Source organism: Corvus hawaiiensis, chromosome 14 (genome assembly GCF_020740725.1).
Source record: "Corvus hawaiiensis isolate bCorHaw1 chromosome 14, bCorHaw1.pri.cur, whole genome shotgun sequence".
In the NCBI taxonomy this organism is placed as follows: Eukaryota; Metazoa; Chordata; class Aves; order Passeriformes; family Corvidae; genus Corvus; species Corvus hawaiiensis.
The window spans coordinates 7,372,463-7,388,816 of NC_063226.1; the positions used below are offsets into that span (position 1 = coordinate 7,372,463).

Consider the following 16,354-nt stretch of genomic DNA (forward strand, 5'->3'; position numbering starts at 1 on the left):
ATCCTACACCAGGTGCGCGCGCGGAGCTACGCAGGGTCTGCACCACACAGGCAGCGAGCGAGGGGGCACCGGGAGCAGCGCTCAGCGCGGTGTGAGCCCGCGGAGCTGCGCACCCCACGCCCGTCCGCAGCGGCGCCGGTGCCGGGCGGGAGCGCGCGCAGGGGCGCGAGGCGGGGCGGGGCAGCCCCGCGGGGCCCAATGAGCGCCGGGGCGGTGCCGCGCGCGGGGCGAGTTTCCCGCGGGCGGGGCGAGTTTCCCGCGGGCGGGGCGAGTTTCCCGCGGGCGGGGCGAGTTTCCCGCGGGCGGGGCGAGTTTCCCGCGGGCGGGGGGCGGGCACCAATCAGGGCCGGGGCGGGGAGGCGCGCGCGGGGCCGGGGCCCCGAGAGCGAGGAGAGGGGCTGAGCTTCGCTCCGCTGCTCCCAGTCCCGGCGCATCCCGGCACGGCGGGGATGCCCGCTGGCAGCGCGTAGAGGAGCGCCCCGGTGGCCCGGGAGGATGTTGGGGAGCAGCGGAGCGCTGCTGCTGCCGCTGCTGGCAGCCGTGCTGCTCGGTGCTCCGGTGCCCGCGCAGCCGGCGGGGGAAGCCGCCTGCCTCCCGGTCCGCACCGCCTTCCAGGTGCTGCAGCCCGGAGCCAAGTGGGTCCCCGAAGGCCCCGTGCCAGGTGAGATCGCCTTCTCCGTGGTGTCCAGCCGGCTGTCATCCCCTCCCTGGGGTTCACCCGGGGCTGTTCGGGTGCGGGGCGAAGCGGCTGCCCCGCCCCGAGCCGAGGCCGCGGACGGGGGGTCGCTGTGCGGCTGCGGGACGCTGCGGAGCCGGGTACGGGCTGCCCGGTCTCCCGCGAGGAGCTCCTCTCCCCCGGCGGCAGGGGCTGCTGGACGCTCCGTGCCGGTGACCGCCGGGCTCGGCGCCTCGGATATGGGGATAACACGAAGCCTGGGATTACGTCGCGGTAATGGGAACCCGCTGGAGAGCGAATCTTTATTGCGCTCGGTTTGTTCAGGGGGGTCTTTCACCCCGGGTGGCCGAGGTGAGCTCGAGCTGTCGGGCAGAGCCGCGGCGCTGCTGGAGGGACCAGCTGGCCCCGTCCTCGCATGCCGCTGTCGGGGGTCCGGTGTGAGGTCCTTGGGAGCTCGCGGTGTCCTGGCCGGCGAGCGGAGGCTCCGCGCGCCCGTCACGTCTCTGCAGGTCCCGGGTCCGCCAGAGCTGCTTTCCACAGCGCGAGGTGTGCCAGGGTCCGAGGCAATCCCGCTCTGTAAGGCTGCTCCGAGAGCATCCAAACCCTCATCCCAGCCCGAGCCCGGGGTCTGCCGCAGCTCCAGGGGATGGGGCTGGAAAGAGGCAGCGCGGCTGCCTCGGGCTGTGCGGGTGCTGTGCGGGTGCTGTGCGGGATGTGAAGGCGCAGTGGGAGTCTGCAATAGATTTGGGAGAGGTGTTACTCTGCTCTGCAGTTCCTATTACAGGTGGCTGCCTCACCACCTACGCCCAGCAAGGCTGCTTTCTGTATATATGCCTCATTGCTATTTTAAAATGTAAGTGAAATACTTGAATTCTTTGCCTTTTAAAGGATCTTTTGCAGCTTTTTGGGAGCTAGGGAATGTCGGCTGCTCCGGGTGGGTGGCTGTGTGCTGGGAGTATATGTACACAAACGGATCAGTTTTGATGGCTGCGTTACGGAGCTGTCTGGAGAGCTTGGTGCTGTTGTGTTGGGTTCAATACGCAGCGGAGAACGCCTGCCCTGAAAAGCTTATGATCAAAGTATGAAAAGGAAGAGGTAACAGGCAAACGTGACAGGCAGGGGAGGTGCAATGAGATCATCGCCAGCAGTGGCTGCTTCTAATAACGATGTGTTGAGTTACGTTTCTCGCATTTGGTGTTGCACAGGCCAGAAACACAAGAGTTCCTTCAGCAGTGATCTGCTGCAGCACAGGAGAGGAAGGGGGAAAATGGGGTGCCCAGGGCTGGGAATGTAAGATGTTGCGGCTGCTGGTGCAAATCCCAAGTCTTGTGGTCTGTAGGACTGTAGCAATGCCTCAGCTTAGCAAGACCTGTGAGAGATATAAGGGGAGTTTGGACGTGAGAGTGTACCTTTCCTGTCACTACCTACATTCCCTTCTCATATAAATTTTGACACTTAATGGTCCTTTCAGACTAGCTGCGGGAACAGCATCTCTTTCTGTCCCACAGGGCCTTGGTCTCCTGGTCAGTAAGGAACAGGCACTGGAAATACTTTCAGTGACATGTTTGCATGAAGAGTTGCAGGAAAAGGAAAGAGCTGCTCTTATCACCACTGAATTGACAAATTCTGTTTGTCAGAAGGAAGGGAAGGTTTCTTTTGAAAGTCAGTGAAATTCTTGCTTTGATTCCTAAGTAACTTTACTGAGTATGTTTTTACATACTCTAGGGAGGTGATCGAGGGGTGGGCAGGTTCCTGGAGGATGACTCCCATTGTACTGAGGTGCTGCTGGGGCTGCCATGCTGCAGTGTGATTGGTCCTTCCCCAGAAACCAGTAGCATCCTGTAGCCTGGCCTGGCTGTGATTGCAGTGGGTGTTTTTGCCCTGGTATCTTCCCATCCCAGCAGGGTTCAGGTTACTGGGGTTTCTCTGTTGTGCTTTTGCTCCCCTGTGAGCCCCAGCTACATCCCTGATAGTCAGGGGGAGTAAGGAGCCCTCTGCCTCTCTGCAGAGCCTGTGGGGAGCTGGATCAATACCTCATAACAGGGCTGGTGTTTCAAGTGAATGCTTCCAGCTTGTTACGATGATAAAGTTCCCACATATCAAATCGAAAGTGGATTTTACATTTGCCTAAGTACATAAACTTGATCATAATTAAAGCAATGACTGCTTGCTTATACCTTGGATCTGGCCCATCTTGCATGACTCTGTTTGGTAATTACACTTTAGAGCACTTGCTTCTCCTAGTAGCAGCTGCATAAATCTCTGTAATAGGCGAACATCACTCAAGGACTATTTTCCAGGCATCTGTTTATTGCTTTTCTTCCTTTCATACATCTGTCAATTAAAAAAAGTTTCAGAGTTCCCAGCCACAAATCACCATGGAATCAATTCTGAGAACCTTTCCCTACCACCTGGAGAAACTGAAGCGAAACAACTTATTTAAAATGTGGTTTTTTGGTGGTGTTTTTTTTTTTTTTTTTTTTGGTCACAAACAGAAAACAGTTGTTTCTGGAAGACCCAATTTGCATTATGAGCAGTTGTGGCTGAAGGAGTAAGTAGTGGAAATGCTGCTGAGTTGCAACACACACAGGAGAAATGTCCCACAGCTCAGTTTTACCGCATCAGTGGTGTGTGGGCTGGAGGGACATTGGCACAGCACTCTCTGTAGGAGAGCTCTGAAGTAGACAGAGACCACACTTCTAATTAAAAAACAAACCAAAAAAAAAGGCAATTCTGATAAATGTGAGGGATGTGTGATGCTGTTTCGTGAGCAGTATTGATGTTCTGGGAGTAATTCTAGCTGCAGGCATGCACCAGGCAGTGAGAAGCTTGGTCTGCTCCGGTTCTGCAGTCTGGGGACCAGGTTTTTGTCACTCTGGAGCATGCTCAGAGGTGGGGAACAGCATGGCTCAACTACTGTCAGATGCAGCTGACTGTTCCGAGGGGTGGGAGGATGTAATTCATGGCAACATCTTGATTGGAGCTGGATCAGAGGATCTTGTGCTGGGGAGGAGTGAAGGCAGGGTGATGGGAGAGTGCTTTTCCTAGGTTTTGATGAAGATGAGACTGAATGCCAGCTCCTGAACCAGCCTGTGGTTCTGTGTTGGGGTAGCTTCATGTACAGTAATAACTAAATTCTCTTTTTCCTATGTTGCCTGTCTTAGTTTTTTCCTCCATTTTCCTTTTCTCTGCATAATTTCTCCTATCTATAAACAGCAGCTTGAATTTCCATTTCTCCTGCTCTGCTTTTCTCTCCTTTTTGCCATTTGGGTTTCTCTGTATTGGTGGTGATGCTCCACATGCTGGTGCATGTGGTTAGAGGGGAAGGGGTGAGCTGGTGCCTTGGCAGGATGAGGAGAGGGGATGGATGTCTCCGCTCTGGGACAATGGAAAACTGAGGAATATTTATCTTGACAGAAATATCTGCTGGTGGGTCTGTTTCCTTCTCCCACAGCAAGTTGTTATTTACAGCTTTTTGTTCCTTTTCTTTGATGGAAGCAAATATGGATTCACCCTAAGAAAATAGGAGATTAACCTTTTGGAGTTGAAGTGTAAGGCTTTACAAGTGGCTGGCTAAGCATGTCAAGCTTTCTTTTCTCTCTTTTTTTTTTTGTTTTGGCAGCTGGTTTGTGCCAACGTACAGTTTAAAAATTAAGAATCTCAACTCTTCCTGTTGGTCTCTATGCGCCTTTGCTCATGAGCTTGTTTCCGTTGTACTCCTGCTCTTTTATTCTGTTTCTCCTGAGTGGGACTAATGATGCTCCTCCCTGTGCAGCCTTTCCATTTAGCTAAGCATGGTAGTTTAAGAGCTCAGTTTACTAGATAATTGAGTTTTCTGTTCTTAATTATTTCAGGCCTGCAAGTTGTTCTCTTGATAGTTAAGAGAGCAGGAGCAGAACCCTAAAATCTAGCAACTTCCCCAGGCAGTGGTTTTATAGTGAGATCATTAATTTTATTTTTTTTTCCCAGAGGTTAACTTTAACAACATCCTGAAGAGTGTTCTTCCCAGTCTTTGGAATGGCTGTAGGATGTGTGCATGTGACTGTAATAAATCTGTGTGGGGAGTGGGTGCCGAAAGTTAACTCCATTGATGACAGTGTTGATACATTTGTACATTTGTTAGGAGGAAACTTTTGCTCTGTAAAACATATTTTTCTCTGTAATGTTTTCTTTGAAAATATGTGTTTTTATAGAGTGTTAGATTTGCATGAGAATCATCTGGCCAACATTGTAACACCAGGGGAGGAATCCAGAGTCAGATGGCCTTGTGAAACACAAGATGGAATAGAAAATAAAGGATAATTAAGCAGTAATAAATATCCCATGTAGTACCCATACTGGTCCAACTTAAATCACCTATTGAATGAGGTTGATTTATAATTTATATCTCTTTAATTAGGTTTTAAAAAGATCAGCATTAAATATGGATTCTGGTTTCTAAACAGTTGCATTTCCTTTTCCTCCCCCCAAATGCTGAGCATTAAAAGGCACTGACAGATGTACAAACCCCTAATCACATAATCTAAAAGTTTTTAATAAAAAGTATTGAAAAAGCTGGGGGGAAATCCTCTACATTTAAATGTTGAGTCACTGCTTTTATCTATTTAAAGCATGATGCTGGTTGTAAAACAATTGGAGGAGGCAAATTGACCCAAACCAGCATCTTTCTTGTGGGTAATATTAACAAATTGGTGAGTTAAGAGGGTGGGAGGAACTCCTCTGACATTTCCAGACTGCAGAAGGTGAAGGTGCCACTGCATGGCACAGCAGAGCCCCCTCACACAGGAGGAGGCTGCAGGAATGTAATGTTAAGCAGGGAGAGGTTCTTATTTTGCAAGTGTCTGGGGTAAATTTGGGGGGAATGTTAATCTGATTTAAACTGCCATTGGATCTAGGTGGGAAGGCTTACATGCCCCAGTGTGCACAGCTTGTCTTCCTGTATCTGATGACAGGGTTGAAGCTATCCTGGAATGCTTAAAATCAAAGGAAAATCCTTCAGCCTTGTGAAGGAGCCCACAACTCCCCATAGATGATCTTGAGGGTTTTTATTTTTGACATTTGATCCACTGAAATTATTTTCACTTCTGCTGTACTAACCACCTATCTGTGGGAATAATTGTACATCAAAGTCAAATGTAATGGTTTCAAGTCACTGCTACCCGTCCGTCAGTAAAAATTTTCTGTCAGGAGGAGGAAGAGGCAGGGTGCTACTGAAATTACTGCAGCTTTAGAGTTTATTTCTGTCAGCTGGGAGCGTATGCGAAATTGCTGGAGCATTTACACTACTGTTCCCCAAGATGGCATAAATGGCACAGCTCTGATGGTGCCTGGCATTCCTGCACCCATGGAAGGGGCTGCAGCCAGTGCCTTCTTATCCATGGGAGTTGGGTGTCAGAGGGTCAGGCTGCTGTGCTTGGCATCTCATCATCTCACTAATCTTGCAAAGATTGGTATGTGAGCATCCAAATGCAATTTAATAAAACGGTTGCAGTAATTTGAGGGACACTTTCTTTCTGAAAATGAGTTTGTAGTGATTTATAGCAAAAGGAGAAGGTTGTTTGCAAGGGCTGAGACTGGCATTACAAGGTGTAATGACTTGAAACTTTAAGAAAAAGGGGTTGTGTAGGTTGGGAGATGAAAACAGTCTTAACAGTAAGGGCCATTAGGCAGCAGAATGGGCTTTGCTATCTCACAAGCTGGAGTATTGCTGGAGGTGTTTGTGTTAGATAAAATGCTGAGAGGGGGTGGATTGGGAGGCAGAGGTATGATTTGATGACTCACAGGACCTTTTCCATGCATTTTTTTTGAGCCAGAAACGTGTGGCACCCTAATTCATTTATTGCTCATGTCTGGTCCGTGGGCTTGCTGAGTGTTCCCAGGTATGTGTGTCTCTTCATCCTTCACACTTCTGGAGCACACATGGTTTGCACAGCCCCCGGCCCTTCGGGCTCTTGGGGGTGCTGCAGCTTGAGTGCAGAAGAGGCTCCTTCAAGCAATGGCACAAATAAACCCCAAATACAGTTGCAGGTCTAAAGGTTTTGTCTCTGTTTCATCCATGTCAGCTGGGGCTGAGGTCAGCGGGGTGGGTTTGTGGCTCCTGAGGGACTGGCATCAAAACCTCCCATCCTTATTTCTCCTGGGGGACTTGGAGATGGGAGTGTTTGAGCCAGCTCACCATCTGGGAAAGCCATACACAGAAAAGAGCTGGCAGATGGGAGTCAGGCCTCCATTCCTCATCCCTCTGTAGCAGCACTGTGCCAAGAAGAACCTTGTCCCTGGTACCTTTCAAGAGCCTGCCCTGCCTCTGTTGTCCTGTTGTGTTTACCATGACATTTCTTATCATGGTCATTGGTGTTAGTTGGCTGTCTCTGTAAAACATTTTAAGCTGAGTTAATTGCCAGGCTTTTTCCTCCTCCTCTGTGATTGCTCTGATACAGCAAGTGTCTTTCTTTTTACTGCACAAAAATAAAAATCTATTTAAGGGGAGAGTTTGGCTTAATTGCTAAAAAGAAGGATGGGATGTGAATAGATGACCTTGCTGCTTCCTATCCTTGGCTTTAACTTGCAGAGACCTCTTAATTGCCAACACTCAGGTTTTCTATATTGGTATTTCTATTAATCATGGAAGGATTTTTATTTTATAATTTGAAATGTGTCCTAATATAATAAATGTAGGAGGAAATAAGCTTTGTATTAAAAAGAAATTTATGGCTGTATTGTAGTGTTAAAGAGACCATGCTAAGCCTTTTTGCGGTGTAAATTGAGTTGGGTTTGACTTTAAAAAACCTCTTTAAATTGCTGTTATATAACTGCTTCTCTCATTAATGCAGTATCTTGCTGTTATGTGGTTTTTTGGTCCCTTTTATTTTTTCAATGCATGAAATACCTGTCACTGTGCTCCTCTGGGGTGGATGAGTTCATGAACCACTGAGGCTCGAGTTTCAGATGTTGGTGGCTCTGTGTCTGTGTCAGAGGGCTTGAGGAAGGGACTTGTGTTGGGCATCCTGCTTTGCAGAATGGGAAACCGATGCAGTGGGGAGCCAGGATGGGAATTTGGACCCCTCTCTCCCCCTTTACAATGTGGTTTTTTTTTCAGCCACAGCAGGACCTGCTCTGGTTAAATCTCCTTTCTCCACATGCAGTGTGTGCTGTAGATGAAGTGTTTCATGTTCCTTTTCCCATGCTGTGCCGGGGGAAGGGACAGGGCTGGAGGGAGGAGGATTTCTGCTGTTGCTGCTCCTGAGCCCTGACAGCTGGTTTTCCCTTGGCACTGTGCATGACTGTTCTTCAGGAGGCACATGATTGAACTGACATTAATATTAATCTTGTTCTTCTAGACTACACTTGCAAAAGTGACTTTTGACACTTTCTAGTAATTAGGGAGAGAGTGGATGTCGTAAAAGGTTCCTGTCTCTTCTCCTTCACAAGAGTCTGAAAGGATGTATAATCCTTCCAGAGCAAAGATGTAAATTACCAAAGTAGCTTTTACTGAGGAAAAAACCCTTTATAACAAGCAGGAAGGCAGAGTGAGGGCCGAGAGGTGTGAGGAGCCTTCACTCTGTCAGGGCTGTTGGTCACTGGCCTGGGGACTGCTTCCTAATCCTGGTTCTTGGCAGTGCTGAACCTAGCAGGGAGCTGCTTTTGGTTTGGGCATGATGCAGTTTGGGTGGCAGACACTGAAATGTGAGGTTCTGGCTATTCTTTGACCCTGGATAGCCGTTTTTAATGGAGCTGTTGTTTGCTGTTTCAGTTTCTAAGAGCAGCATCAGATTAGATGTGTTTTGCATGAGAGCTGTTTGCTTTGATATGAGCTTGTTGCTCTGGTTGTGTGTTTGGGGCCTCAGTTTGCTCTTAAAAGTTGATTGAAGATGAGACTTTATTTGCTGCTACTTCCAGCTCTTTTGTTTCATTTTCTGTTGTCTGAACCTAGAAAGATTTCTATTTTTTTCCCTAAATTTTATCTATTTTTAGCTAACAACACTTTTCTTAAAGTTGTATACTTTCTCCAGGAATAAATGCTTTGGGAATGTTAAAAAAAGAAGTTTAGCATCACAGAGCAGTGCTGGAGATTCCAGAGCAAGTGGTGTCCCTCTGGTCTTTGTCCCCTGGCTTTTGTCCCATCCTGGTGAATGAATCAAGGTGCTGCTGAAGAGGCTCTTGCCTTGTGCAGTGCTCAGAGCATCCCTCAGGATCTGTCCCTCTGCAGCAGGATGTCCACAAGTGAAGCGATAGGCCTTGAGCTTTGCCTGTTGCATTGGAGGAAGCATGGGACGGGGACATTAGTGGTACAACTTAAAAGTCAGCACTAAAAAACCAAGTAAATCATTATAGTTATGTCCTTCTGCTATTACGGTTGTTGGGGATACAGAAGGGTAGAAATTGCAGGCAAATAGCACTGTTACATTTCAAATTACTTTTAAGTCCTCATGCAAATTACAAGAATATGCTCCTTGAGGTACTACATACATTGCTCTATTCACTGTAAATACAGAGCCTCAAATCCTGTCTCTGTTTTCCACCTCCCACTCTATCTTTTCAGCCCGCCTGTGACTCCTCACTGGTGTGCTGTGGGCACACAGGAGACAGCAGGGCGAGGCTCGGGATCGCTCTGCTCGGCACCAGCACAGCAGTGCATGGAGTGTGTGGAAGCTGAAGCAAGCACTGTGCTGGCAGGCAAGCACAGCTCTTGGGGGCCACTGCTCAGCAATCTGGGCTCTGCCTTATCAGTCCTCTACTTTGGCCAAGCTGCTTGCTCAGGACAAATTCCAGAAATGTCATCAATTTGCCCAAACAGTAATTGCGGCCATACTGATGCTTGGAGTTGGTTTCCTCTCCACTCTAAGCAATTTCACCTCCTAATGTGAATTTTCTACTCTTCTTGTGCCTCTCCAGGGACTGATCTGCAGGTATGTATCCCAAAGGGCTCCACGTGCTGCTCGAGGAAGATGGAGGAGAAGTACCAGGCAACCGCCCGCCTGAAAATGGAGCAGCTGCTGCAGTCTGCCAGTGTGGAGCTGAAATTCCTTGTCATCCAGAATGCTGCTGTCTTCCAAGGTGAGTGCTCGGGGTGCTCCAGTCACGTGCAAGAGGAGACAGCATTTCTGCTCCTCTTCCTCAGCACTGGGCAATTGGAAGTGAGATGGCTGGAAGCTTTCTGTTCACTTGTTTTCATGTGTTTGTAGATATTATATATGCTTGTTTATGATTAGTAATACACCTGGTTTGCTGTATGGTTACTCTGCAGGGTTTGTCCTAAATATTCCTGCAGCTGTAAGAATGAATGGAAATTTAAAGACTAAACTTCTTGAGGTGCTCCAAGAATTAAAATCTGTGTGCAAGTATTGACTTGTCTGACTCTGTCAGTCCCAAAATACAGGTTGCAGGGATATGATCTGGTTGTCACCTCAGTGTAATGCTTGGTAAGATCTGCCTCAACTGTGTGTATTGTTATTGTTATCAACTGCACAACAAAGTTGGTTATTCTGTGGGAAAGGTGGCAGAGGCTGCTGGTTCCCAAATGTGGTCCCTGGTGCCCCAGGGGGTATTTGGATGCTTGGTGACCTGATGCCCTGCTGTCTGGGGCAGCTTTCTTTCTAATGATAGCATGATGATTTTGTTTGTTTGCTTGTTTTTTCTTTGCAAAATGAATCTTGGAATATTTTTTAGTGTGATTACACACTAGTTTGTGCCACTTAAATCTGCAATCATCTTTTTAGGCCTTTACACAAGCAAAACTTATTCCATCCATGGTTATTGTGTGGTGAAATGACTGCTTATTTGTTGAGTACTGTCCTATTAAGGTTCCATCATTCTGTATTAATGGTGTTTTTGCCTGTATTTAAAAAAGCAGTCATGGGCAATCAAGCATTTTTTCCTTCCTGGTGATATTTTTGCAGAATAATTGATTTATTTTTGTTTATGCCTCACTAATAGCAAGACCCAAGGCCTGCTGAAGCCTGTGAGATCAGGGCAGAGCTCTGTTCTGGGCCACAACTAACTGATGAAGTCTAATATGTTGTTTTTCTCTATGTAAGATCAAATGAATTGCTGAGGGGATAACAGCAAATTTTTTCCCCCCAGTAATTCTTAATGCAGTTACCATTAAGTTCCAATTCTAATAACCAGAATGGAGTAAAACTAATGAGTGAGTGGTTTCCTAGGCACTGGAAATGTGGACCGGCTTCAGAAATGGTGAATAACCTGGGTGGAATACAAAGTGTCTGCCTCCCTCCTTCCCATTTGACAGAAACTGCAACATTAGTTTTTATTGTGTGTGGGAATGACACCCTGTGGTTGTGCACAGCAGTTGGGTGCTCTGGCTCTGAACTTTCTTCCTCTTCTGGAGAGAGCTGAATCTCTTGCTTTGATTTTATTATATTCCACTCCCCCCCCCCCCCCCCCCCCCTTTTTTTTTTTTTAACTGTTATTTGCATCCTGGCCCAGAGACCTGTGATGGGATTTTGAAGCTGAAGTTATTCTGAGAAGCCCTGGTATGTGGACTTGCCATTCTTGGTGGTGGGTAAGAAAAGCATTTAATTGAACAGTTTCTGACCACTTCTGCTTATGAAAAAGCTCGTGACTAATAATCGTTGGCAATCCCATTGCAGAGGAGGAATTCCTAGCTGGAACCATTGAGGAGCTCAGTTTAATTACCTTGTATAAAGTGTTTTGGACTTGGAAGGATGGTTCATTAGACTTTGAACATCATTTACTTTTATTGTCTTTAAAATTAGTCTGAAAGTATGTAGAAGAACACTTTTAAATAGGTTGATCTTTTGATTGCTGCTTGCTTAAGAGTATTTTGATGGCAGTGCCAGAGGCTGTTCCAGCTATAGATATTGTGCTGGATGCCCCTGGCAGGGCTGTGCCTGGGGCTGTGCAGGGCACTCAGCTTTTTGGGGGATGCTGAGTAGGGAAGGGAAGAGGGAGGTCAGGGAAGAGGAGCCCCTGACCACCATTGGAGTGGCCCCTGAGCATCTCCTGCAGGTCCTGGGCAGATTCCCTATGGCTTTGGGAATTGGGACTGCAGGAATGGGATAGTTGAAAGCAGTGCCAGCTGTGAGATGTGCTCTGGCAGGGAAGAGAGCTCCCAATGTGTCTTGCTTTGGGTCAGACCCCCAGTCTGGGGACCTAGTGCAGAGGATGGATAATTGCACCTGTCTCCAGGGAGGGGAAATGTGTTGGTATGGAAATACAGCCCAACCACTCGTATTAAAAACACAAATGTGAAATCCTTCAGAGTTAATTTTAATATTTTTACCCTGGCATCTAAAGGGACTGCTAGTCTGACAAGCAGAATCTCACCCAGATGTTATTATTTTGCACCAAATTTAATTTCTTCCTGCTGAAGCTAGAGCAGCATCTCTGCTGATAAAGATCAAGGGAAATTATCTGGCATTTACAGGAAATCTCATCCAGGCCTATCTGTTACAATGTTCACTTAGCAAAGTTTATTAGATTATTAGTTTTAGACCCTTGGGCCTTTTCTTTATTGCAGTTAAAAAGGAAAAATCCCAACCAAAAAAATCCTCCATTCACTAAATTTAAATGGTACAATTAGCATCTGGTCTTATCTTGCAGGCATTTTTTAAAATTATGAAGATGATTTAAGCAGTGATTTAATCTTTTGGAAACTTGCTGCGTTTGACAGTGTTAAAATGGATTGTGGCTGCCATGACTGCAGTTAAATCTTACTCCAGGATTTTTTTTTGCAGGCAGTTTTTTCACTTTCCCTTGGTGTATCCATGCTGGTACCTGCCCGTGTGGGCACCTCCTGGTTGCGGTTCTCAGCTCTGAAGCTGGGATGTACCCCATCACCTCAGAACTGCTCATCTGTCTTTTGTCACGTGACATTTAGTATTGCTAAATGTTCTCATGCAAACTAACCAGTAGTTAGTGCAACTCACCTTCTGGAGAGAACAGTGAGAACCTTGCCTATGGTTTGCTTTCTCCCCTCTTTTTCTTCTGGTAGATCTTTGCTTTTTCAGTGGGGGAATTTCTGGTCCTGCCACCATCTAGTCTTTTCCTATTGAAACAATGAGAACAAAAAAAAACCCCTCAATGAATTCTACTGATTTCCTAAATATTAAATCTGAATAGCTCAACTTTGTGAAAGGTAAACTTGAGCAGGAAAATACCATTGTGGTTCTTCATCTGTCCTTCCCCTCACTAAGGAACTCTGTTCCCTGGGGTTGGCTTGTGTGCATGTTTATCAGTCTGATTTCTTCTGCTTCCCAAGCTTGGGAATATGCTTTTGAATGGTCACTTAATTTCTTGCCCTGCATATTGGCCACATTGCTCTATGGATAACAGAAAATGAAATCTTTAGCAACTGCTCACTTGCAGCTTTTGTGGTATGTTCCTCCCAGTTCTTTGTTCAAGGGAAAAGGCACTTTAAAAAGTGGAAAGATGGCAACACAAGCACAGAAGGACCTCTGAGAGGAGAGGAGCATCTGCACCCATTCTTTATGTCAGACTTTCTGGTAATCTCCCCCCTCAATCAAGTGAGAAGAGCAGGAACAGGAGAGCTGACTGTGAGGGACTGCTTCTGCACACTGAGCTCCTGGGGAGAACTGCTTTCAGTATTTTAAGTGATTGCTCAAGTAAGTGTTCAGCAGGATCTCTTACTGCCTTTCTGCAGCCTCTTCTGTTGATGCCAGTCCCATCCTGGAGGGACTTTTCCATGTGGTGCAAACAAGGGGCTGTTGGAGTGTGTCAGTGGCTGCTCTGTCTTCTCCTGGCAGTGGCATAAATCGTGAGATACACAATGTGGTTGATTCTGACCCTGAACTGAGCTGTCCCAATGCTTGTGTGGGTGCAGAATTTCCTTCCACCCACTTCCCAAATAGCTCCTGTGGGGCTGCATTGCTGCTGGAGCTTTGGGAATGTGCTGGATGGTGGTAAGGTAGTGTTGCCTTTCCCTGGTCTTGAAATTAAGAGCCAGGCATGGTTTAAAGGAAAAGGGGTTTTTACCTTGGTATTTATTTAAGGATCCTTAAGGTTCACTTTGCTCAGGTGGAATGTGCCAAAATGCATACACACGTATAGATAGATTGCGTATACAATTTATAGACCTTGCAAATTAGCATATCTATCAAAGATTCCCCAATGAGAAGCTTAAATGAATAGTGTGATATCCCCCCCCCCCCCAAGGAATATCCCCCTGGATGGGCCTATCTTAGTTTACAGAATGTGTTCTGGAGAGGACCTTGGTTTCTCAGGATAGTGTAGGGCCTTCTGGCCTCCAACTGTGAGGCCCCCAGGATGTTTGGTCTCCTGGCTTAATGGAATATTGGGTCTAAGCTAAGTTATCAGACTTAAAGAATTACAGGTATGCATGCTAAAAGCACTGGGGATACATAAAAGCTATATAAAAGGGTGTATAAAAAGTATATATAAAAAAGGCAAAAAATCATCATGGCATCAGTAGGAGTGCAGTAACCCAAACTGGAAAATTGACTGGGATGCTGCAGTTGAGGGCCCCTTGGTGAAGGCCTGTAGGTGTAAATGAAGGCCTGGTCTGTTCCTTCTCAAAGACAATGGTGTCTTCCCTTCTGCAGATGGCAGCTGGAAAATAACAAAAGCTGTATCGGGGAAAACTTGCAGGGGCTACAGAGATTTGAGAGATGTGGGATGTGTATTTTGGGATGTGTATTTCACAGTGGTTTCTAGGAAGACCATAATAAATCAACACCAACCAACCTGCCTGTACATGTTTATTTTCTTATTCGTAGGAGAATCCTGTTCCTTGTCTCCTCTGGATGGGGCCCTCAGTGGTTCTGGCAGAGCAGGTGCTGTGGGGAGGATGTCAGTTCATCTCCCCTTGTGTGCTGTGGTAGGATAAAGGCAGAGCTGTTAACTCTTAGTCCTTCCAGGCAGCTCTGAAGGCTGTAAATCCTCCATTAGGCATAAATGCAGCCATTCTGGTTATTTATAGTTATTTACACTATCCATTCGTATCTGTCAGGAATGAAGGCAGTTTTGACATTGCAAGCTTCTATCAGGTTATCTTTAATCAGTTTAGAGGCACCTAAGCCACAAATATATCAAATAGCTGATCCTAATGTTGGAGTCCTCTAAAGTATGACTGAATTATTTATTTTGTTATGATGAAAATGTCTGGGCTTTATTGGGTTTTCTTTGAAGAACTTGATTCTGCTTGAAGTCTGGAAGATAAAAGATCAGTGATTGTCTCTCCAAGTTTCTTATTCCAAATCCTTCAAGGCTTTTAGTTTTTCATGAGCCGCTGTTACTACTTTAGAGTCAAGGTGAGAGAGCTGAGATTTCTTTTATTCTATTGATGAGGTTTAACTGTACAAAGAATTTTATCTTTACTAATTATGCCTTGCACAGGTAAATCCAAGATACACACAGCAATTAGATGAGAAGAGATGGGCTGTGTGGTGAGAGCTTTTGCACGTTAATCACCAAGAAGGGGTCTATTGATACCAGCACTGCCCAGCAGAGCTTGTCTCTTATCATTTGGAACAGTTTAATACTCCAGTGTCTTTAAGCCAATTAAGTTTTGATAATTCAGGAAGGTCTTTCCGGTGCTGGCAGAAATAACGAGCCTTGGGTGGACTTTAGCACTGTGTTGTTCTACAGATCGTTGCCCTTAGTGTGGGGAGGGAGGGAAGAGGTGATATGGGGCAAGTGGGAGAAATCTCTAGCTTGGAAAGTTACTAACTATTTCTGAATGTGGAGGTGAGAGGTGCTGGGACTTGGGAGGTCTTGGAGTTGAACCAGCGCTGCAGAGGGGAGATGAAACCAACAGGTCACAGCTGTGGTGTGTGGATGGGCTTGGTTGTGTAACCAGTGTGCAGGGTTGCACAGTTTTTCTAAACAAGAGGAAAGTGATTAGGATTACCTGAATAAATGTGTAAAATAATTCTTAGCAGGACTTGAAAGTCTCCTGAGTGGGGTGGTCAGTTTAGTAGCTGCAGGTGGAAAGCACATGTGAAAATGTCAGCTCCTGCTTGTGGGCTTGTAAAATATTAAGCTGACATTTTGGAGTAGACTCAAAAAATGAATACATTTTTTTGGAAGAGTATATTAAAACTCTTATTAGACTTTACAAGTAAATAAGCTCAAGAAGCAGATCTCTGTATCATCTTATCATTCCTCTTCCTAATTAGTCCTCTGCTAACTGGAGTCTTGCTGCATTCTTCTGTGGTGCACCTATCTCCACTGTGGCTCTTCTCTCCAAAAGCTTTTTAATTTGTTGTTGCTTTAATATTTTCTTTTTTTAATATCTTGTATTTAAAATAGGAATTGTCTCACTGGGTCAATTCAGGCTGGTGTTCTGCCTTTGGTGGGGCTTCCTGCCAGATGCTTTGGATTTACAAAGTTTGTAGTGGAAAACTATGGTGATACATTTACCAGGTTGAAAACTATGGTCTAAACCAATGATTACGGGTAGGTGGAAATAATGTCTGCATAATGAGAGATCTCTGCCTGTCAGAATTGGTCTAGGGAGGTAATGTTTCCTTTCAAATAACCAGAACTTACTGTTCATAAATCACAGTTAATCTGTTTATTACACCAGCATATGAAGCTGGAAGTCTGGAGTGTGCCATAATGCTTAGCTTTAGGAGCAGAGCTGTAATAGCAGCAGCAATTTCAAATGATTTGAAATTGGGGGATCAGCAAAATGCAGGAGTTTGTGGAGGCTCTGGGCAT

General features: G+C 46.2%; 1 protein-coding gene across 5 annotated transcripts in view; it reads left to right on the top strand.

Annotated features, from left to right (window-relative positions):
• The first annotated feature begins 356 nt into the window (after positions 1-356).
• Positions 357-16,354, top strand: part of GPC4 (glypican 4) — a 242,327-nt gene continuing 226,329 nt past the window's right edge. The window contains exons 1-2 of one of the 5 annotated variants that reach the window (XM_048318497.1): positions 357-661; positions 9,569-9,730. In XM_048318497.1, coding sequence (XP_048174454.1) covers positions 496-661; positions 9,569-9,730 — 328 coding nt within the window. In that variant the 5' untranslated portion in view covers positions 357-495. Of the gene's footprint in view, positions 662-900; positions 1,028-9,568; positions 9,731-16,354 lie in introns of those variants that run through there. The other 4 variants (XM_048318490.1, XM_048318493.1, XM_048318492.1 and 1 more) reach the window with 4 other exon arrangements.